Here is a 22,418-nt window from a genome sequence, read left to right as displayed (position 1 = left end):
GTCTCTCTAGAGTCTTCCTTGTCCTCCAGAGGGGAACATTAGGTGGTTTGTTAGACTCATCACACAAGAAATGTCAAGTCCTCCAATGAACTGTAGCACAGTTTTATAGTACAATAGAAAAGTCAGTCAAATGTCTTCAGAAAGCACTGGCAGTGCTAGAATTATCCAAGTAAATCCAAAGCAGATGAAAGAAGCACCTTTCATACCCCCTGGTGGGTGACCACTGGGGTAACGGGTCTTGGAGGTACTTAGCAGACACAGACACAGGTGGGTGGGAATCCACTGCGAGAAAGCCGAGCCACCCGAGTCTCCCTGCGAGTTCTAGCTCCTGCCAGTGCCAGGGAATGCGTGAAGGGCAGCAGCAATAAAACAGTGCTACAAAAAGCTCCTCTCATTAGGGCATGGCTCAAGGTGGCTCTTCGTGTGGGGCTTTGCTCTGAAAGCCTCTGAGCAAATGCACCAATGAGTTCTTCATTGTAGTTCAGTCTCTCCAGTTGTCGTGATGAAAAGAAAAACAAAAAACAAACAAAAAAAACAAAAAAAGCCCAACAAAACAAAACAAAAAAGACACAGCCGGTATCCAAAGTCCATGACCTGGTTTTATCCCAGGCGTGCTCTAGCTCCCCTCCTCGCAGATGTCACAACTTGCGCTGCTGCGCGTTGGACCCTTTGCCGTGAAGCTGAGAAGCATCTGAAAGAAAATAAAACCAAGTGGGAAAACCAAGGGGGTTCAGCATCAGCTCCGCAGAGCTGCGTGCAGCTGGGGCAGCACAGAAAGACCTACTGTTCCCTTCCTGCACCAAGGAAGCGGGGGTAAGAGGTCTTAGAGACATCTCACAACTGGGAGCAGCCCCTGAGTAAGGGACACGGGAAGCACTGAGTGTCTCCTGTGGCCTCCCAGCAAAAGCACCACGGCAGAGTCAGCGTGCTGGCTGACCAGCCGGCCTATGCCCTTCCCTAAAAGCCACCCTCCTGTGTCTCCCCATCTAGGAAACTAGAAATACACGGTCCTTGCTGCCTTCCATCTAAAGGCGGTTTGAAATAAAACCATTAGTACATCTTTGCTGTTGTAAGGAAGGCTTTAGGTGCCCACTGATAGCACTGGGAATCCCAGGAATCTAACCACTGCAGTAAAGAAAGGAACAGACGTGGAGGGAAAAGAGAAAATGCACAGAAGAGAAAAAGGAAGGAAGCTGAAGGAAGCAGAAGTTTTCAAGGAGCAATTAAAACCACAGTCAGACTATGATGAACAAATGGGTGTTCTGCGACGTGCAGTTACGCAGCAGCGGCACACAACAGCTTCTCCTCCAGGACAAGGACAGTTCTTTCCATGCAAGAGCTCAGCCCCAGCACACCATGTTTCCAAAGCGAGCAGTCAAAACCATCGCCAAGCACCAGCGCGGAGGCACCTCCGCCAGCAAACGCAGCAGGGACAACACACAGGCAAGCACCGGATGCTCCTCGCTCAACGCTTTGTGATGAATGCTGGTACAAGCACTTCCAGTTAAGACATCAATGTGTCCTTGCATTTGTAGCAACCTCCCAACGCACCGGAGCGCTGGCAGCTTTCAGACAGAGCAACACCATCTGCTTATACAGCCAACTGTAGTTTATGCCACAAAACAAATTTAAACATTTTAAGATTATGGTGGTCACTTAAATATCTCCTGTTTTCTTCCACAAAGCACCATAGCTGGTAATTTTCCCGGAGACGACAGCACTAAGCTCATCCTCCAGTCTCTTGTGTGAGAGCACCATGTGAGAAAGCAGGTCCCTGCTGAAGCTGTCCCAACAGTCAGGTTTCCTCACCTATCCCCAGTTACCTTCTGCTGACTCTCAGCTTCTGGCACTATGTTCTGCTGAGGAGCTGCAGTCCATCAAAAAATCCTTTTGTTATCAGCCCTGTAGGCAACTGTGAAGTAACCACTCCGATTTCCCCCAAATAACAGGAAGGAGAACTCCTCCTCAGTGACACAGAATATATTTCACATCCCATGTTCATACTGAAATCAATCGTCTCACTCTCCAGTAACTGTGAATCTACAAACAGGACGGAAGGGTCCATCACACCAGTCATTCTGCTCCCCCGCATCAGAGCAGCTTAACAACCCACCTCAGACAAACTTCAGCAAAAGCAGCAAAGACAACAAATTTTCCAATTTTCCCCAGCACACAGCACTCTCCTCCTTTCTTCAGCAAACCAGCCCCATGCTCAGCAGCCAAGGGCATTTACCCCGCAGCTGTTACAGGAGGGGTAAATGGCTCCAGCAGGTCACCCACCCATCTAACAGCCTCCACGCTGCAGCAGCAGCCCAGCACATCCACCCCTGCACCAGGCTCCTGCTGCCCAGGAAGAGAATGACAACAGGAGCAGGGACCATGACAGTGGCACCGCACTGAAGTGCTAAAGAGCACTTGATGGAGAAAGCAGAAACAGCAGTTACCAGCGGGACAAGCAACTCCGTGAGGCAGATAAGCCCGATCTGCTGGCCCTGCAGTTTAGTTTCATGAATGCTGCATGGCTCCTCCTTACTTCTCTCCTTCCTCCACAGCACTACATATTTACACACACTCACAGCCCACCAGGCAGGACTCCGTTTACGAGCAGAGAAGGTGCTCTTTGGAAATCTCCTGTTTCATGCAGGCATCACATGGGGCAGGGACAGGCTTAACTGCAAAATCATCGCCTTGGCAACCCCAGGTACAGCAGTCTCCATTTACACGACAAACTTGTCGTGAAGGAGATGTCAGCAATCAGCTCAGCGCACAGATGTGAGGCGTCCTGGTCTGACACATTTCATACAGGTCACCAGTAACAAAACTCCACGGAACCAGAATATTCATTCCTGGGCAGTCCTGGCAGACTGTGCACAAACACGCCCAGCTTTAACCAGGAGAATTATTCACCACGACACAAGCAGCAAAGCTGAGTACCTCCAGGAACCAGCACTTGCTATAAGCACTGAGAGCTCATCATTCCAGAAACGCCCAAGTTTGCCCTGGCTAACTAAGCAGGAAAGGACGCAAAGGACTGCGCCTTACTTCAGACCTCGGGGATGCCGTGGGCTTTAGTGACAGCCACACCGGTCGGACAACGTGGACAAGCACTGTGCTTTCACCCCTACGGGAAGTTATCTGCCGAGATACAGGATGACTCACAAGGCAGAAGACAAACACGACCGGCTGACAAGTTACCTGGCAAACTCTGCGGTAAATGAGTGGACAGAGCAGAATGTGGGAGTGGCGCTGCATGGTGGGGGCTGGAGTGCAAGCCAGCGAGAAGACCTAGAGAGAAAAACAAAGAAAGGAGAGGGGAAAAAAAAGAACAAATACACATCGAAGACAGAAATGAGCAAATGATCTGCAGCAGTTAGCCTAGAGCTCAGCTTCCAGCTATTGGGACTTCTGGGTTAGCTATAGGGATGTGCCCAAGGTTCTCCAAATGCAACTGCTGGAGATATAAGAGCATGAACTACAGCATGAAGCAAGAGCAAGAGAGATGGGTGGGTCTGTGATGGGTTAACACAGCAGAGCATTGGCGTTTGTGTTATTTGACAGCACAGGCACGAGTAACACACACATGCACGGCCAGGAAGGGTACTCACTGTGGCCAAGGCCATGGTGGAAAGTTCCTGGAGCGGGTCCCGTAACTATTGCATCCTTTGATACTCCTGCTTTTGGGGAGGAGTCTGAACTGAAGGAGATGACATGGAGAGGGAAGGAATGAATAGGAGAGATAATACCTAATGGCGTGGAGCTCAGGGCAGCTGGCAGCTTCGGATTGCTGGATTTGTACGATGGAGCCAGGACACTTAAGGAGGAGGAACTTGTTAGCAGCACAGCTCCACTAGTTCCTTTCTGAAAAGCAACAGAAAAGGTAGCCAGGAGTAAGAAAACGAAGGCACAGCATCATTCATACTTAAACAAGAACTGTAAAACAAGGAGCACTCAATAATTCATCCTAGCAAGAAGCTCCCTCCCAGTCAGGGCCCAAGAGCTGCCGACTCTTGAGGCCATCCGGAGGTGGGTGCCCAGGACACTGGCAACACAGCTGCTGGATCCTACGCTCTTCTCAATGTGACCGTACTGGATTTGAGTCCATTATTCCCTTACTCCGGAATTGTGCCTCCATTAGGCAGAGGAAAAGTTTACCCATTGCCTGTGAGTTACAGAGACAGTGCTTCCTACTCACTCCTAGCAGCATATCACTGCTGACAACTCAAGGCACCAAGGTTTGGTGCACCCCTGCTCCCAAGAATGTTATTTGGGATCTCTCCATGGAGAGAGACACCACTGGGGAAAGCTTTTCAGCTCTCCACCTCAGTAACAGACAGGGTACACGGGCTGAGCAGTACAGTTTTCACACCCATTTAAAGATATTAATTTAATAGCCCTGCTCTTTCCACTTGCCACAAAAGAAGGCAGGTGTGAGCAGCCAACAATAAATTAATCCAACAGCATTAGGAACAGTTAGTTTTTTGCTATAGATGAAAATGAAGGCCCTTATACCATTAAATACAACGTCTGAATAAGACAAGTCTGTCCAGGTAACCCAGGAGTCCCTCAGGAGACATACCAATGAACTGTCAGACCCTGAATTCCGTAACGTGCCACTGAGCTCGAGTCCAAACATCGCTTCAGTACCTTACAGGAGTAACTGGGGAACAACAGGAGGTGGACAGAGCTAGCCACCAAAGAGAGGCGGGCAGGCATTTGGGGTTTATAGCCCAGTGTCAAAGGTTATTTATTCTATAGGTCAGTCATTAAAAATGTGGCAATAAGACTAAAATTACTTGTGGTAAGTTAAGGCAGGTCAAGTTTGCAAACCTAACCAACAACAAATTGATCATTATAATTTTAGTTTGTGCAATGATTTTTAGCTTTTGTGCCTTAGTGCACTTCCTCCTCACTCAAATGGGAGCCCCACTGTCCCCATAGCTCGACAAATCAGGGCAAGAACATTACACAGCCTGTGCAACAATGGCAGCCTGGAAGGTACTGTGGTATTTTGCTTAGTTGTTAGTTTAAGCTGAAAATGAAAGCTTGGATTCTAGAGAGCGAGCCTACGGCAAAGGCCAGGACTTCCTAGCCTAAGCAGCCAAGATCCAGACAGTCATTCAAGATTTCTAGGAAATTCTTTTGATGTCATCACTTTACGGCAGGTCTGAACAAATTAGGAGCTGGCCTGACACAATGCCACGCGTTCTCCCGGCTTTAGGCTGGGCAGCACACCCCTGCTTACCGGCACAGAGGTAGAGGATGCGGTGCTGCTAACAACAGCTGGCTTTAGGGAGGAGGTCAGCAGTTTGGCCACACCTTGAGTGCCCCCGCTAGAATCTCCGTTTGAACCTCCAGGAGGCGCCACCAGAGTCAGCTTCTGTGAAACAGGAGACTTCTTCACTGAAGAGCTTGAGGATGGGCGGCTGGGTGACTGGCCCGAGGAAGGGGTTTGCACACTGGGCAGCAAGCTCCCGGAGGAGCAGCCCTGGTTTGCAGAACCTCCAGAGGAAGAGCTGCTGGAAGAAGCCCCATGCTTGGAAAGGGAACCAGAAACGAAGGGTGATTTGTAAGATTGTCCTGAAGAGCTAGAGCCACTTGAGTGCTTTCCTGTGTAGCTAAGAGATGATGAGGATGAGCCTGGGCTCTTGTGGGAGCTGCCGGAGTTTTGGGAGCTGCTTGGAGACGCAGAGGAATGGAAGCTCTGAGCTTTGGTTGACGACTTGACCTGCTGGAGGAGGGCACGTTGGGGCAGTGGGGAGGAGGACTTGGGATTCTGCAGTTTAGCAAATGGAGCCGGGGACGTGAAAGTTTTCTGGAGTTGGCTGCCTGAGTGAAAGACCTTCACCTGAGAACCCGGCACTGGGGTGGAGGTCTGAGGCCCATGGCTCGGCCGGGCCACACTGTGGTGTTTCTGTTTAGCCTGGTGTGCATCAGGAAGGATTTTGCTGGGGGATGCTTGGGAAGAAAGCTCTTTGTAATTGGAATTCTCTGTCTTTTTGTCTTGAGAAGACTGGCCCAATGCCAGGGCCTGCTCAGCCAGGAAATTTAGAGGAGACTGGAGGGAACCAGAGGATGATGTAGGGGAAGGGTTGGACTTTGGAAATACCCTCTTCTCCTCTGAGGATGCAAGAGCTGGGATCTTCTCTGGTGGAACTTTTGCTGCTCCAGGAAGAGTAAAGTCAGGGCTCGCTCCTGCTCTGCTGTTCAGCACAGCCAGCTCCTTAGAGACAGCTTCGAGGGAGGAAGTGGGATTATGAATTAAATCCTCATCCAAGGAGTCATCCTTGAAGGTCGCAGGAGTGCCAGTGCTGGTTTGGGCACTGATGCCCAGAGCTCCTCCCTGGGGCTCTGAAGACAGAGCTAAGGTGCTGCTTGAGTGCATCGAAGGAGCAGAAACCGACACCTTTTTATCTGGCTTGCAGGAAGATTCCTGGAACAAAACCACAAGAGAAGGCAGAGTCAGAACAGAGGCAGAGTTTACTGCTGAAAAGGGAAGGGAAGGTTCCTCATTTGGGGATAAAAGTCAGAATAGGCATGTTCTGTGCCTGCCAGCCCCCCACCTCCCTCCCAGCTGCTGCTGCCATCAATTTTAGCTGCTGTTAGTTGTTTTTTCAAGTCCAATATTGACTAGAGCTATTTCACAGTATAACTTCCTGGTACCTAACGTGTAGACACAAGGGTCGAATACAGGATTTAAGAAGGCAGACACTTGACTCTTGGTATATGTCAACCATGACAAACCAGAACACAAAGAACTCACCTTCACTTTTACCTTGGTAGGAGCTATAACCTTCTTCTTCGACCTGTTTTGAGGGAGACAAAAGAAACATGGCTCAGTGAACACGCGCAGGGAAGGATCCAATTAGGGAGCACACTTGGGCCCTGTTAATGATGATCCACCGAGTCTTTTGCAAAGAACTGAGGGAACAGAGGCAGCATCTCAGGTTGCCAGGATTCAAAACCGTATGCCATTCGTTGCTGCTCTAGGAAGCCCCAACTCCCACACAGGGGAATGAATCAAGGAGCGGAGCAGAGTCTTGAAATGGCAGCAGAGCCATGAAAGCACCCAACAGACACATCCTGCACCGGCTGCAGGGCCAGGAGCTACCACAGGAACCTGCCGCTGACCTGACTACAGCAACACCCGGAGAGAAACCGACACAGAGACTGTTCTGGAGAAGAGTTACACATTTCTTTTAGGTTCCCAGAAGAAGTCAAGGATGCAAAAGCATCTGCCAGATTCACGGAAAATAGATCATTTGGTCTGGTCAGATGCAATCTCTGGTAGAAGACATCCCTGAACTGCTGGAACAGCATGGCCGAGGGAAGGATGACTCTACACTCGATTTCATACTCTCTCACACTTCCCCTCGCTCACCCAGTGCCAAGAACAGGACTGTCTGTCAAACAGACATCAGCCTAAGTCTGTATCATCACCTATTATAGACTGCCAGCAAGATCCACGAGACCCTTTGGCATTAAAGCGCCTGCCCAGCTGGATTCCGATGGCTCCCTCGCTTTGCCACCCACAAGCCTGTTGTACCCACCTTCACTACCTTGAGCAAATTGTACCCCTCCTTTAACCAGGCAACAAGAAAGAGGGAATCCAGAATCCAGTAAGGACCGCCTGAACGGGCAGCAATAAACACAGTGCTGGCGTCACACTCCATTTTACCTTGATCTGCCTCCCAGGGACCAGCACAGAGGCCTGACTCCAGTCTGTTGAACAAGGCCAGGAGGCAACCTGGCTTCCAAGTTCTTGAGTTTATGTAAGGCTAAAGCACTGCAGGAAGGCTGTTGTTGGGAGACATCACACACAAACAACTGCTCTCCCTACACCTCCCCAAAGGAATCAGCGCCAAACTATCTGATGGGAGCTGAGCAAGCTCAGGTGCTCCTGCACGATCCACCCAGGCCCCAGGGAATGGAGTTCACCAGTTATCACTCCAGGGGAATGCTGCACGATACTCACAGGACTGATGTGAGGTGTCCGTGTACACGCCTGCTCTCCTTAAACAGTGTCCTAAGAAGGGAAGAGAGCAATGAGAAGTGATATCCAGCAAGACCCAGTAGAGCAGCTGGGATCACTGGAGACAGAGCTGCACAGTACAGCAGGGGACTTAGTGAAATTAAAACCACAGAGAGCAAACAAATATTTATCCCTTTTCCGGGAAAATCCTGCTGGACTCCCCCACGCAGTTCCCTCTCTGGGGAGCTATGCTTGTAGGCGCTGGGAAGGCCATTAAGGCAGTTGTTGGACAATAACTAAGGAAAAAGCTCTGCCAGCTTAAAAAGCTGACAGCCAACTGGAGAGGCAGTACAGTCATTCAAGCTGGGCATTATTGCTGCCACAGATCATCCAAGAGCTGGCAGATCAGAAAAGAGCTCTTCAGCAACTTCAAGAGAGAAAGATTACCTTCCGCTGCCTCAAGACAGCAATACGGATAGAAGCCTTCGCACGCTGCACATCTCTGTTGCCCTCGCGTCCCCAGCAAACAGCTGAGCTGAGTTCTTAAATCAGCACAGCCACTTCTGTAACAATTGACTAACCACAACCAACGAATAGGGCTTCACCCAAACCCCTTTCCTTCTGAGGCTAAGTACACCAGTCTCACACAAACACTGTTTCACCTAAACCAGCTGCCTGCTCAGATGTCAAGGTGAGAAGCTTATAAATAAATACACCTTCAGCACTGGCATAGGGAATACACTCCCCATCTGCTCTTAACAGCCTGACAAAGACTTTTGTCTTCCTTTCTCTTTTACAAAGGAAGCTTATTTTAACCTTATATTCTGTTAATCACCTTTTAGCGCTAGCTGAGAAAACAGAATCATGGCAGGACCTCTCCAAACTCATACACAAAGTTGCTAATTTGTCCATCTTCAAGTTCCTCTTAAAGATGAACTTCTGTGATCATGATGACAGTGAATCAAGCTAACTTGTCCATAAAATTATTTACAATGCTCCAAGTGTTGCCAATCCCTCCCCTCCCCTTCTGTGTGGCTGTCAGTCTAACCTCTGTCTTTAAACCACAAAGTCATAGAATCACACAACATCTCAAGTTGGAAAGGACCCATAAAGATCATCAAGTCCAACTCCATCAAGTCCCAGCAGGAGAAACCATTGTCCTTGAGCCATTGGAAACCAACCAGGAAAATCGCTTTTATTCAGTCATTCTGTAGTTAACTTCACTGGAAGGCCCTCCTGCACCGAGTCTCAGGTGAACATCTGCATGCTTAAGAACAGTTTCACCTACAAGCTACAGGCAAAAAAAAAATCAATTTCCTTTTATTCAAAGAGAGTTTTAAAAACTTGGCAAGCTAAGGCCCTCAAGCTGGGAATATCTTCATTAACTAAGCAGGAATCTGCACCCACTTCCTAATGCCACCGTCCAGCTCCCGTACACTACACCACGCTACAACATGCACATGGCTGTACTTCACGTGCTCATGCAGCTGCAAGAAATAGCTGTGGACTTTTCCAGACGGATCTGTGATGTGATACTCATACTTACTGCTCTTAAGAAAGGGTACCTACTTCTTCCTTTACCCCCCATGAAACCCAAAAAGCAAATTCAGCAAAGACAACAGTGCTGCCCAGCTCTTTAAATGCAAAGAGACAGAGATTCCAGCTGTAAGACTGTACAGTTGTCCTTTCTTTAAAACTATTGGGCAAACCAGGCCAGAAGCTGATGACAGTCCCAGCAGAATGACTCTCTGCAATTTGTATGGCTCTCTGCGATTGCCAGCTCAACGACATAGATGATGGAGGGCCTGAAAGAACAAGAAACAGCAGCGAAGACACCAGACGGGGTAAAGAAAACCACACTAAATTCCTGCTTTACTCTGCTGACTCCCCAATGTGTCTAGTGCAAGTCCCCAAGCCCCTAAAACTTTCTGCTTTGGTTTTTTTTGAGGGGGGAATACTCTAGGGTCTAGGGAAGACTTCCCAAAGTATCTGAAAAATGTATCCTTTGTGAGACAGATTACAAAGTGATCCTTTGTAACAGAGATTCAAGAAACCACAGGCCAGTCAGCCTCACCTCAGTCCCAGTTACAACTTGTTACTTCCAGTGGCATCCAATAGATGTTAATACCGGGACCAAGACTGCTCAGCGTTGTCATTTACAGCTGGGACAACAGCATGGACCACACTCTCAGTAAGTTTGAGGAAATGGAGGGAGGGGGAAGAATCTGTTGGAGGGCTGGGCTGCCATTGGCAAGGAGCTTGACAGGCTGGAGACGGCCCAACACAAACCTTGTGAAGCTCAACAACGACAAAGGCAAAGTCCTGCACCTGGGATGGGATAACCCCACGCAGCAACACAGGCTGGGGGCCGACGGGCCGTGTAGCAGCATTGCAGAAAAGGACCCGGGGTCCTGGTGGGCAAGCTGAACATCAGCCACTGCTGCAAAGGTGCAGTGCGGAGAGATAACGATGTACTGGCAGGGATCAGCAAGAGCACAGCCGGCCCTTCAAGCCCTTATTCCCCTCTGTTTAGGACTTGTGAAGTCACATCTGGACACAGCACCCAGTTCCAGGGTCCCCACAATACAAGAGATGTCACCAAAATGGAGACAGTCCAGAGCCACTACGATGGCTGAGGAACAGGGACACGTGACAGACAAGGAGAGGTGGAGGAAAATGGGTTTGCCTTAGCCTGGAAAAGGAGAAGACCAAGGAGGGATCTAATGGCAGTCTTCCACTAGCTAAAGACGGGAGGTAGGGTGGGCAGGGAGCCACAAGAAGATGGAGGCAGACCTTTCTCAGAGGTGCAGAGTGAAAAAGCAAAGAGAGGGAATATTCAGTTCAGTGCAGCAAAGGGAATTCTGATTGGAAATAAGGAGAAAAGATTTCCTGAAGAGTGATTAAGTACCAGAACAGGGGCCCAGAGATACCATGGTAATCTCCATCCCTGGAGATTTCCAAAACTGAGCAGGACAAGACCCTGAGCACTCTGATCTAAGTTTGAAGCTAGGCATTCTTGGAGCAGGGGTAGGACTAATGACCTTCTGAGGTCCCTTGGGACAAGGAATCCCTGGAGTACAAGTCGATTCTTGCTCACCTGGCCTGCATCCAGCCTTTTGGCCAAAGGGGCTTCACCTCTCCATCTAGGAAGTTCTTCACATAATCCTCTAGAGACTGAGCCTTATTCTTGTCAAGGGCATAACCATCCAACTTAATCTTCACCAAGTGGCAAAGCAGCTCCCTGAAGAACAGGAAGATTTCAAATACAGTTATGCGGATTAACTTTCCCCAGGTGGAGGTCACTGTTTATCCAGGGATGGATAAATACTCCAAGGCACGCCTGGCTCTGAGTAACACCTTGCTCATAAAACCAACCCTGCAATGCCTCCATGAGAAAGAGCAAGGGAAAAGCACACTCCTCGCTCTGTGTGCACGCACATTGATGTGCCAGGGGAGAAAAGCCTTGTGACACCTTCCCAGGTTAATATCCTGAGCCAGCAGAGGTAGTAAACCAGTGCCAGAATGACAGGTGTCTTTAACAACCGCAGAACTGAACCTCTCTGCAGCACCCCGTGCTCAGAGGCACTGAGAAGGCAGGAAGTGAAGCTTGCTGTGTTGGAAATGAATCAGCCATCTACGGAGCAGCACCCCAGCTTGCTACAGAATAAGATGAAGACAACAGCAGGATTGATTCTCATGTTATCCTTTGTCACTCTCCCCTTCACCCAGCACCCTCTTCTTTGTCAGAGCACTGGGTGCCAGGGACAGCAACCCCATTAGCTTTAACTGCTTTCACAACCACAAATCAGGTCTTGTTAAGAGTCTAGCCTGCAGGATTTCAGCAATTCAGCCCAGTTCCTTCTTTTCCCAAAGATCAGTCCCTCTCTTTTGGCCTCTGCACAGAGGCTTCTTAGCAATTTTCTCAGAGTTGGCCTGTGCTTGGAATCAGCTTAGTTTTGCAACGTATATAAGGGCAAGACTTAATAAATGCAATAGTGGCTTCCATAAACAGCACAGTCTGCCACAAAACTCCAAGCTGACTGGTACTACAGATGATCAGCGCTGCTCTGAAAGCAAGATACAAATACTGAAATGCTTCACTTCCAACTGCATAGAATAAGAAAAGTCAGAGGTTCACTCAATATCTAAACTACGCAAACCTGATTTCGTCATTCCATTGAAATTTCTTTCGTGGTCCTACGACGCGCTTCCCTCCCTTTTCTTCATCCTCCTCCTCATCAGAACAAACTCGATCTCGCTGTTCTTTGTCCTTTTCCTCTTCCAGCATCCTAAAATGGAGACCATGTAGAAGTCATTGTCCCGGGGATTCAAAGCCAAGATTAAGTATCTCTGAAGAACACTGTTCAGAGGTCTCAACAGTCAGCAGTAACACGCGCATGGGAACATGGCCTAAATCTCTTGCTTAGGGCCTAAATCTCGTGCTAGGTGCTCCAGGTTAAGAAATCTCACAATATTGTGTAATAGAGACCACGGGACTAATCCAGCCTGACTGCTCTCAGACTGCCATGTTCCTAAAAACTCACCCCCTAGAAGTGAAACACTTCAGACAAGTTCTGGTCCTGTCAATGCTGCTGTAGTTGGCATCGTCACAGCACAAAGAATGCACAGAGCTTACTTAGGCCAATGAATGCCTCTCAGCAATTTTTGACAACAGAACAAAAAGAGGTGGTAAACTTCATGAGAGCAGCCTACAGGTCACAGGGAGCCCGCTGAGAAGAGCTACAGATGCATAACAAGGAAACGAGGAGCTTACTTGGCAAACTTGGCCTGAGAATGGGCTTGGCATTCCTCCTGGTACTTGGCCATCTGCTCTGGCATGGCCCTTCCGATGGCTTCCTTCAGCTTCTGTAGAGGTTCCTTCAAGCGGCCACCCTAGAGCGCAGCACAGGACAGGCTGAAGCCCCACACGGTGCATTCCAGCCAAGACACCCAAATCTGGCAGGTCAAAACCTGTCCGGTTCTGAAGCCACCCCGGCAGATGTGGTGCCTGACCCACGCTCAGCCGAGGACACCACCATGTCAGGCAGAGAACAGCCGTGCTCTGGAGACCACGGGTAACATGCACACGAGACAGGGCTGAGCTGCCAAATTCACTCACCTGCTCGTAGAGATAAAGCTTCCGGGCACGCTTGACCAGAGTGTCCTTACTGCAGGGGAAGAAAGCGGCCAGGTGGGCGTACACCCCTGAGCGGATCTGGCTGTTCAGCTCCCGCGTCTGCAGCTCTATGCTGAGGAACCAGACAGACACAACGTGACCAGGGACCTCGCAGGGGTTCTCTAAGCAACATGAACACAACTCTGATGCAACCGGGGGGAGCTGGAGGCAGGCAGAGAGGGACAAGCCAAACTACACAATGGTTCTTCAGATTTTAGAATCAACAGACTCCAGCCCTTTATCCCAAGCTATGCCTTTTAATCTAGATTCAGAGTAGCTGGAAAAGGAATAAAAGGATGTCAGCAGCCTCATTTATTCTGCATTTCTTCCTGGCAACTGAAGTGCAGGAGCGTCAGGCAATGAAATGAGAGGTACACACCGCTGATGTCAGGTACTACATCAGTCTAACTCAGGATAATATAGAATCGAACTTTATCCCTTGGGCTTGAACTTACTCCCCAGTGAGCAGGTTAGAGCAGTCAGTGTGTGCCAAACCCATCTACACAGTTAGATATCACGTAGTGGTGGTTAAAAAGCCACCTCTCAGTGTCAATAATAAGTGTAAAAACCCCCTAACTGATTCTACGGCAAAGTCATACAAATCTACGTGAATCTCTTCTGAACGCGGTTAAAGTTTATCAGTTTGACAACAGATGAGGACTGTTTGTGCAGTCAGCACTGGAATGCTGAAAGGTGGTAATCACCACTTGGAACGAGAGGGAAACAGACTCCCAAACTTCCCTTCAGCAATTCCCGTCAAGTGCCTTGATAAACCTTAATGAAATTAAAGCCTCTGCATAAGTATTATTACACTGCGATGATCACAAAGCTGTGTGCGTTCATCAGCCTTCTCCAGGCACTCAAAGAAGAATGAAGCTGTTCTCAGCAGCTGCATGAAGCAACACTGGCATTTGATGATTGGGGAAATCAAGCACAGAGCAGTAGAGGAGTTCATCCAGTTTGCCCAGAAAGCCAGTTAAACAGCAGCCTTATCCCAGTTATAAAATATTCTATAGAGCATATAACTTAAAGAGCAAAGAACATGCCTGACATCTCTGTCAGGGAGAGATCTACTGTTCTTGCATCAAGCTATAATCACAGGTCGAGGGACCAATTCAAGTACACGGATATCAAGCATCAGCCTGAGAACACGAGGCCTGAATACATCCCATCCAACATCCTCCTACCTCAGTTATACATCATACTTCAACCAAAAGCTATTTCCAGGAGACTTCCATGTCATCCTTGGCATGTTCTGTGTGGAGGACCTGTATAAGGACATCCTTCCAACTCCTGCTAAACCCACTCCTGAATTTACCAAAAATGCTCTGCCTAATACTCTCCTATTTCTTCTCTCCTGGTGACACTTACTCCAGTATGATGTTGTTGATTTCCTGAGTGAAGAATTTGTGTTTGCCTTCTCCCTCTGCAGCTCTGGCAGCCTGGAAATTAGCAGATAACACAAGTCATCACCAGTTCACAGACACAAGCAACCAACTGGTTTTTAAATTTCAGAAATACTGTAAAACAAGGCACAGTTTTATTCCACCAAACTCTGCACCAGCTACCTGCTGTAGATGGACTAAGAGCTGCCACAGACAGAAGAGAGACCATGTCCTCTCCTCTGACACCTCCTCAGTTCATTTTCAACCCTGCTGTCTGAACTGGAAGGACCACATCCTGCCCACAGACCTTCCCATTCTGCTTCTCTGGTCCAGACGAGTCAAGTACATTGGAGTTACTACACTGGAGTGACAATTCCTCCATTTTATGTGGCAAAGAGATGGCTTGGTGGCAACCAGCTTCCTTGGCATGATTCCCATGGGGAGAAGGGACAGAGCTGGGGATGGTGCTAGGGCATAGTTTAAATTCACGTTAGAGCTGTTAGACCAAGTAATACAAACATGGAGCTTGTCCCTGGAACAGGGAAGATCATCCTAGTCATGTTTAATGAGGGTCAGCGATATTTTTCACCAGGCTTTCTAGACCAGTCTGGACACTAAGCCAAGAAACCAACAGAAAGAGCAGCAGCCACAGGGGATGTGTTATTTCCTATCAGCATCATGGAAACTTAAAAAAAAAAAATTCCTGTTCAGGAAGCTTCCTGAGCTATGACTGCAGCACACACAGCGCTGCCCAAAAATCACACCCATGAAAAATATGTCCAGCAGGAAAATAATTGCAAGAGATGAATGAGATAGTAGAAAATTGCCAAGAGCTTTCAGTCAGAGTGGGGATGTAAACAAAACTGGGATTAACCACAAGGCACCACATCAAGTTAGTGATTCCTGGCATGGGAAAGGAGACCAGGAGAGAAGGGCATGATTTTGAAATCCCCTGATTTGACACTCCAAAGTTGAGGCTGGTAAGCAATTAATTTATGCCCAGAAGGGGAACATTCCTCTCTGTCAGCAGCAGGTCATAGACAGCTGGGATATCAAAGGAGAAGGCTCAGTGCTAAAGAGAATCCCCCACTGGAAAATTATTTTAGGAAGGAGAGGGTTAAAGTCAAATCAGTTCAAGCAGAAGAGGACATGCCTGGAGGCTCCACTGAACTCAGGAGATGCTCCCACCTGCTGGGATGAAGAGACCTGGCTCTCAGACAGAGACATGGCACCTCTTCCTTTCCACCTGCAAGAGTTCATGTCCCAAAACCCTAACTGACCCAGAGGCTTCAATTTGTTAAATCTTGTCTTTCTCCTCCTTGCTTTCTTTCCTGAACATACACAGTCCAGCACCAGAGGCACAGCAGCAGGAAAGACTAAGCAGGACCATCTGTGGGCAGTCGGCTATTACACTATCTTGCAGCAACAGAACGATTAACTCGATATCATGGGAGCCTCCATAATATTCTCCTTTAACTTAGATACAGCTCAGAAACAGCTGTTGCAGTGTTTTCTGTTAACAGCAGAATAGCAAACAGAAACAGCCATGAAGAGCCCGTTCTTTTTATCAGCTCTGGCAACACGTTCTTCAATTCCTCCTTCTCTTCCATCTGCTCACCACCACTACACACCCTTAAAATGTCTCAGCAGAACACAGTTATCTTTAACAGCAGCTTATCTTAGTAACAGGAGTTATTAAGAGATGCTTAAGTACGAGGGGCTCTAAACTGATGTGCCCCAGAACACACACCACCACAAAGGTATAAAAGCACTGTTTACAACTTAAAATCAATGTTTGAAAACACCACCAGTAGCAGGAACAAAACATCTCAGCATTTGTTGACGGACTGATGCTGACAGCCCCACAGCAAGTCTGGAAGTATGCTTCTTGGACATGCCAGGAGAGGGATCCCTGACCAGCACCCAGTGCTTTCCCTCTGCCCCAGAACAGTGCAGCCCTAAGCAGGTCACAACATTATGGAGAAGATGGGTGAGTCCCACGGAGACGTGGGATCACCCTTCCAATATATTCCCTAAACAGTACCCCAACACCAAGATGTAAAGATGGGGAAGGAACCCAAATTGTCAGTGATGCGGCTCCAAAGTGGGAGATACCAAATTGTACCCACGCTTCAGTGAAGGCATTTGCCCGTGTATGACATGGGAAATTGTTCTAACAAATCTTCAACCCCATCTACAGGGCTTTCCACACCTCACACTGCAGAGCAGGGAATGCTTTCCAGCTGCACTCACTTATTTTGCATACAGAACACTGCACGCCACCTCACAGACACTGTCCTGACCGTCACAGCACATTAAAACTATTACGGGGGAATTTGTCCTTCAGCCTCATTAGTTCACATCTCAAGTTAATTCACGTTAAATTGACTTTGGAAATTACCCCTTGCACCAGGTCTATACTTTGCCAAGAGATGTAAAGAAACCACACTGACAGGTGGGACACCGAGTGTTAAATTTGGCAGATAACAAGGCCAGGGACTCTGACACTACCTGACATCCGGGCCTTCAAGAAAGGACGTGGCCATGAAGCTGGGTGACACAAAGGTGTGATCTCAGATGGCGCTGTGGAACTCCCCAGCTGGAGTGTGCCCTGTCTCTGGGTGAAGCTACACAAACCCAGCAGAGCTGTCCCCCCTCCAGTAATCACACAATCCTACTGCCCCGCGACAATTGCCGTACCTGAGCCAGCTCTTTGACCCGTTTCTCCAGAGGGGCCGGCAGGCCTTCTGGGAGGGATGGTGGTTGCTTGAAATCCTGTTCCAAGCCCATCCCAGTAGGATCGCTGCCATCCTCCACCTCAGGAAAGGGACTGCCTTCTGGGGATTCACTGAGGAGCTGCTCCAGGTCTAGGTCAGTTAACGAGTCCATCGCCGTGGCTGCCTGAAGCAGGTCGTTATCACTGGCATGGCCGAAGAGCGAGAGCAAAGGGTCAGGCATCGCCTCCGCCTCCCTCGGGGCTGGAGGTTCTGCTGGTGAGGGAGTCGCCACTTTCTGCTCGTCTTTTTTCTTCTGAGCATCCTTCTCCTTCTGAAACTTCTTCAGCATCTCCTTGACGCTAAGAGCTCCAGAGTATTTCTTCTTCTTCTTCTCCTTACTTGCATTTAATGCCATAAAGCTGTAAACAAAGTACAGAGGAGGAAAGAGAACTGAATACAAGATGAAGGGGAAGAGATGAGGATACCTTCATCCCAGTTCACTTCAGCCATATGCACCAATCCCCTGGAAAGTCTTAGCCCCTTAACGAATTGCTCCAGGAAAGATATTCTCCTGCTGCTTAAGGTCTTAAGGTTCTTGTTCAGCTGTCCTTCCTCACTGCCGAAGTGATGGGGCTTAAACCATCTCCATCCAGTCACGCTCTTATTTAGCTACATGCATTATTCCAGCAAGGAAGATTTGGGAATGTCCAAACAACCAGTGCAGAGGAACCGAAGCAAGAGGGAGTTAGCGTGACAGCGGCTTGAAGCTTTTTGCCTATTAAAGCCAGGAGAGCAAATTCCTTTTCCTTCTCTTCAGGCTCTCCAATATCTGTTCCCACCATTAGCGCTTAAACAGAGCTCCCAGAAACACCAACATTTCAGCTAGCTCTGCCCCTCTTTGCTTGGAAAATCTTCCTGGGCCGTCAGCTGCCATTTTTCTCCCACTTTGGAAGTAGCGGGGGTTTACCTGCTGGTGTTTATGCAGCACATGCTCGAGCCACCCCCCTGCTGCAACAGGTACTACCGCAGCATAACAAATGCCACCTGTAACCCTGAAGCAAGGTGTTGAGCAGCAAGTATTCCCTCCCTCCTCCTCCTCCTTACCCAGCTTTTGGAAACTTGGACTTTTTGGATTTCTTTTCCTTGTCGTAAGAATCATCTTTCTTCTTCTTCTTCAGTTTTTCACCTCCATCTTTCAGCTTCCGCTTCTGGAGAGGTTTAAAACCAAGTCACAATCGAAGCATCTCCTGCTCACAGAATTGGACCTGCAGCCCCAGAGCCACTCTGGGCCCTCTCCCAAGAATTTGAGGGCAGCAAATTCCCCACAGGACACATTAACCCAAACCCCAGACATGTGTCACCACAGTTCTGGCACATACCATCTTCACCATTTGACAGCACACCTAGCTTTTACACTAGAGATGATCCTATCAATAAAGGCGAAGGGATGCCAAGTGCTCCTGCTGTTTCCCCTTTTCACTGCCTCGCTTTGGCACTACGAAAACAGGGCTGTCTCCAGCAGACATTGCCACCAAAGAGGAGCGCTAGTTTCCCAGCAGTTACACTTTCCATGCAGCAAACCCACCAAAGCTTTATGAGGGGAAATAATCGAGAAAGCTGGCTTGCTGACCTTGGGACACTTCTTCTTCTTCTCTTTAACATAGTCATCTTCAGAGTCAGACACTTGCCGAAATTGCAGTGTTCCTGAATTGATGTAAAATCCTCCATACTTTGTAGTAAGAGAAGCCGGAACAAGCTCATCGTACTGGAAACAACAAGAGAACAATCCATTGTAAGCTTTGTTACTTTGTTCTGTAACGGAGCTGCTTGGAGAATGCAGTGGGACTTGTGCCCCCCAAGAACAGAGGGGGCTCTGGACACACCTGCTAACCCACCTCCTCCTGCCAGGCGGTTGCCCCAGGAGCTCTCGTTCCCCAGCCCTGGCACACTCCTGACTTGCACCCAGTTCAGGTTTTCCCCAGGTGCCAGCTCGGCCACCCCCAGGCAGCTGCCTTCAACCACCCTCCCACCTGCCCAAGTACTCACTGCTTCAGAATTATCAATGAAGGAGTCAGACTCGTCGTATCCGTACCCCATATCAATCAAGTCCTGAATACGGTCCTTTCTATGTCTCTTGCCACCCTAAACAATAAAAGATTGACAGTGTGTTCATCTTTCTTTTCCAGTTACCACAGGAATAGCCTCAATATTGGCTCCAGTACAGAAGAGAATGGGATGTTTTTTGCTCCGAGCAGCCACAGAACCAAACCAGCCTTAACTCCTGTCATACCATAATCTCAGGATACAGTAAATCCAGTTTTAGGCCTTGTCATACGGATCCCAAACCAGTGCAGCCACAGGGAGCAGAGTGCTGACCCGCCAGGCAGGCCAACCTTGTGCCGGCAGACTTTACGTTGAACGGGGTCTGCACCCTTCACACATTTCTGCCAGTGCGGAGACGGGTTGTTCTTCCATGACTGCTACACAGTCGGTACAAAGTCGGTACTACACGTGTCAAACATACACACAGTGCACTGGGGTGGCCCGAGGGGCAAATTTCTATCACAAGACAACACAGCAACTCGCTATCCTAAAGTGCCAGTTGTAAAACATAACGTAGTTTTGTTGCAACAGGTGAGACAGATCAGCATCTCTCCACATTTATAATTAAATGTTAGAAATTACAGCAAGTTATTAGCCACAAGTGAGAACAACATTCACTTTAATCAGACTCATCCGATTTAAGAACGTATCTGAGCTATTTTCGTGGACCACAGCCCTGAGACAAGAAAGGAACGCAGAAACCAGCACCTGCCAGCCAAGATAAAGGACTGCAGGAGAACAGGAACATAAGACCAATGACTGTTAAACGCTACTGGTTGAGAGCAACAGCATTACCCATTCAAAGGGATAACAGAATATAAAGAATAAAAACATACATATTTTTCTTCAAACTTCCTAGCAAGAGCCTCCACTGCATGCTTGTCCTTTTCATTATCATTAAAGGGATCAGCAGGGTCTTTCCTCTGTAGGAATAAAAGAGACACAATCATCAGAATCAATCCTGTCACGCTGCTGCCGAAACCCCATGCATTAAACCCAGCGCGACTAGAGCATGCAGGCAGAAACTCAGACAAATCAACCTTTATCACGGTATTCCCTACAGTAATGTTTAATGTCTTCAGCAGTGACACGGACAGTGGGATTGAGTGCACCCTCAGCGGGTTTTCTGACGACACCAAGCTGTGTGGTGTGATCAATGCACTGGAGGGAAGGGATGCCATCCAGAGGGACCTGGACAGGCTGGAGAGGTGGGACCGTGCCAACCTCAGCACAGGACAGACACGGAGCTGCTGGAGCGGGGCCAGAGGAGCCACGGAGATGGTCCGAGGCTGGAGCAGCTCCCGTGCGAGGACAGGCTGAGAGAGTTGGGGGTGTGCAGCCTGGAGAAAAGGCAGCTCCAGGGAGACCTTCCAGCACCTTCCAGTCCTGAAATGAGGCTTATAAGAAAGATGGGGACAGACTTTTTAGCAGGACCTGTTGCGACAGAACAAGGGGTCATGGTTTCAAAATAAAAGAGGGAAGATTCGGACTAGATAATCAGGAAGAAATTTTTTATGCTGAGAGTGGTGAGGCAGTGGCCCAGGTTGCCCAGAGAAGCTGTGGATGCCCCATCCCTGGAGGGGTTCAAGGCCAGGCTGGATGAGGCTTTGGGCAACCTGGGCTGGTGGGAGGTGTCCCTGCCCATGGCAGGGGGTGGCACTGGATGGGCTTTAAGGTCCCTTCCAGCCCAAACCATTCTGGGATTCTGAGAGTGGCTCTATGTTTTGTGTGCCCTCTCAGCTAGTTCTGTACCCGTCTCCGATTCTCCCAACTCTCAAAAAAACCCAAAAAAGCAGCATGAGCCATCAACCGAGTGCTAAACAGTTCTGAAGAGCACCAGTAAAAATTACTACAAGCCAATTAACTTTCTTTTTATAGAAAAACATCCATAATACAAAGTTTAGACACTTCAGAGGTTCACATTCCACAGGCAAACAGCATTGCGAGGCAACACCTGAAAGCACCACATCCACCACACAGGAAGAGATGCCAGGCACCACAGTGCAAATATCCACATGCAGTAGAGCAAGGTCCCCCAAAAAATGCAGCCACATACCGTAGAAGCACCTATCCTTTTGATGCCCTTTGGAATAAAGCTCCTCATAGATGCTAGCAAGCCACGTACCAAAAATCACTTCAGATCAAGCAATTCCAAACTAAAGAAGCACAGGCCCACACTCTGCCACCAACACCTTACCCTTCTGATGGGAAATTCCATCAAAGGCAGAAGAGTGAGAGAGTGTGACCTGACAAGAAGCAGCCCTGCCTGGATGGCAGTTCTCCTGGCTGCGGGATACCTGCCCGCCCTCCTTCCCCCCACTCAGCACCTCAGAGGTAACACACAGCCAACGCTCAAAACAGCAATACTGAAAAAGCCTCTGAAATCTTCAGATACGACCCAGGTTCCCCACACGCCACAAGGACACTTACCTTGTCTCCTGAAGAACCACTTTTTGCTCTCCCTTGACAATTCTTCAGAAGATCTGGGTAGAAAAATTCCGGACAACGTTTGTGATCTGGCTCGAAGAGAGAAACTGAGATTCGAACGGTTGTTGCAGGCGGTTCTGAGTCCTGGGGTTGCTCTCCATCATCCTTCCGAGACCTTTTTAAGAAGCTGCTGCTCAGTGGACCATGGAGATTGGTGAACGAAACCCTACGGGGCTCCGTCATAGCTACAGCCAAGTCTTAACAGTCCTCATGGCATAGTTCCCATTGCACTAGAAACGTCTGCCCCAGCTGCACAGGTATGGATCTCACCAGCTGGTTAAGGATAACTGAGGATTTCGGATGTTGAACAAGTCATTAGGACTTGAAGTTTTCTTGGGAAATTATGAATGCTCGTGCTGCTAGCGCTGGCTGCAATCATTAAAAAGAAAGTCGTCAATCCTTGAACCAAAATTCCCTCCAACGTTGTCACTTCTGCCCCCTCGCAGGTCTCTTTGTTAACATCACCCCACTCCCGTTACAAACGTTGATACAGTTGCTGCGGAAACCAAACAATTCCACCGGCGGTTGGGACACGGCCCTGCCACCCTGGGCACCGTCCCCGGCCTGGGCTCCGCTCCGGC

At 48.8% G+C, this 22,418-nt stretch overlaps 1 protein-coding gene across 1 annotated transcript; it reads right to left on the bottom strand.

Moving 5' to 3' along the window:
* Window positions 1-638: 638 nt before the first annotated feature.
* UBN1 (ubinuclein 1) lies at window positions 639-22,020 on the bottom strand. Its single transcript, XM_010084951.1, has 17 exons — window positions 21,781-22,020; window positions 20,187-20,273; window positions 19,294-19,389; window positions 18,878-19,012; window positions 18,352-18,455; window positions 17,231-17,666; window positions 14,517-14,587; window positions 13,089-13,218; window positions 12,744-12,862; window positions 12,130-12,258; window positions 11,067-11,210; window positions 7,973-8,023; window positions 6,761-6,803; window positions 5,243-6,430; window positions 3,606-3,858; window positions 3,196-3,285; window positions 639-691 (listed from the first exon to the last, which is right to left on the bottom strand). Exons 1-17 carry the CDS (start codon window positions 22,018-22,020, stop codon window positions 639-641), a joined length of 3,369 nt encoding a protein of 1,122 aa, XP_010083253.1.
* Between the last annotated feature and the right edge of the window lie 398 nt (window positions 22,021-22,418).

The sequence above is a fragment of the Pterocles gutturalis genome, unplaced genomic scaffold (assembly GCF_000699245.1).
Source record: "Pterocles gutturalis isolate BGI_N339 unplaced genomic scaffold, ASM69924v1 scaffold21000, whole genome shotgun sequence".
Classification (NCBI taxonomy): domain Eukaryota; kingdom Metazoa; phylum Chordata; class Aves; order Pterocliformes; family Pteroclidae; genus Pterocles; species Pterocles gutturalis.
This window is presented reverse-complemented; position numbering and strand designations above follow the sequence as displayed.

Bases quoted from the DNA above. Each gene is read 5' to 3' on its own strand.
- UBN1 (XM_010084951.1), bottom strand. From the start codon at position 22,020: ATGACGGAGCCCCGTAGGGTTTCGTTCACCAATCTCCATGGTCCACTG. The intron at 14,588-17,230 runs GTACGGCAATTG...GCTAATTTCCAG, and splicing joins GGGTCAAAGAGCTGGCTCAG to GCTGCCAGAGCTGCAGAGGG. The intron at 692-3,195 runs GTAACTTGTCAG...ATTTTCTTTCAG, and splicing joins TTTACCGCAGAGTTTGCCAG to ATGCTTCTCAGCTTCACGGC.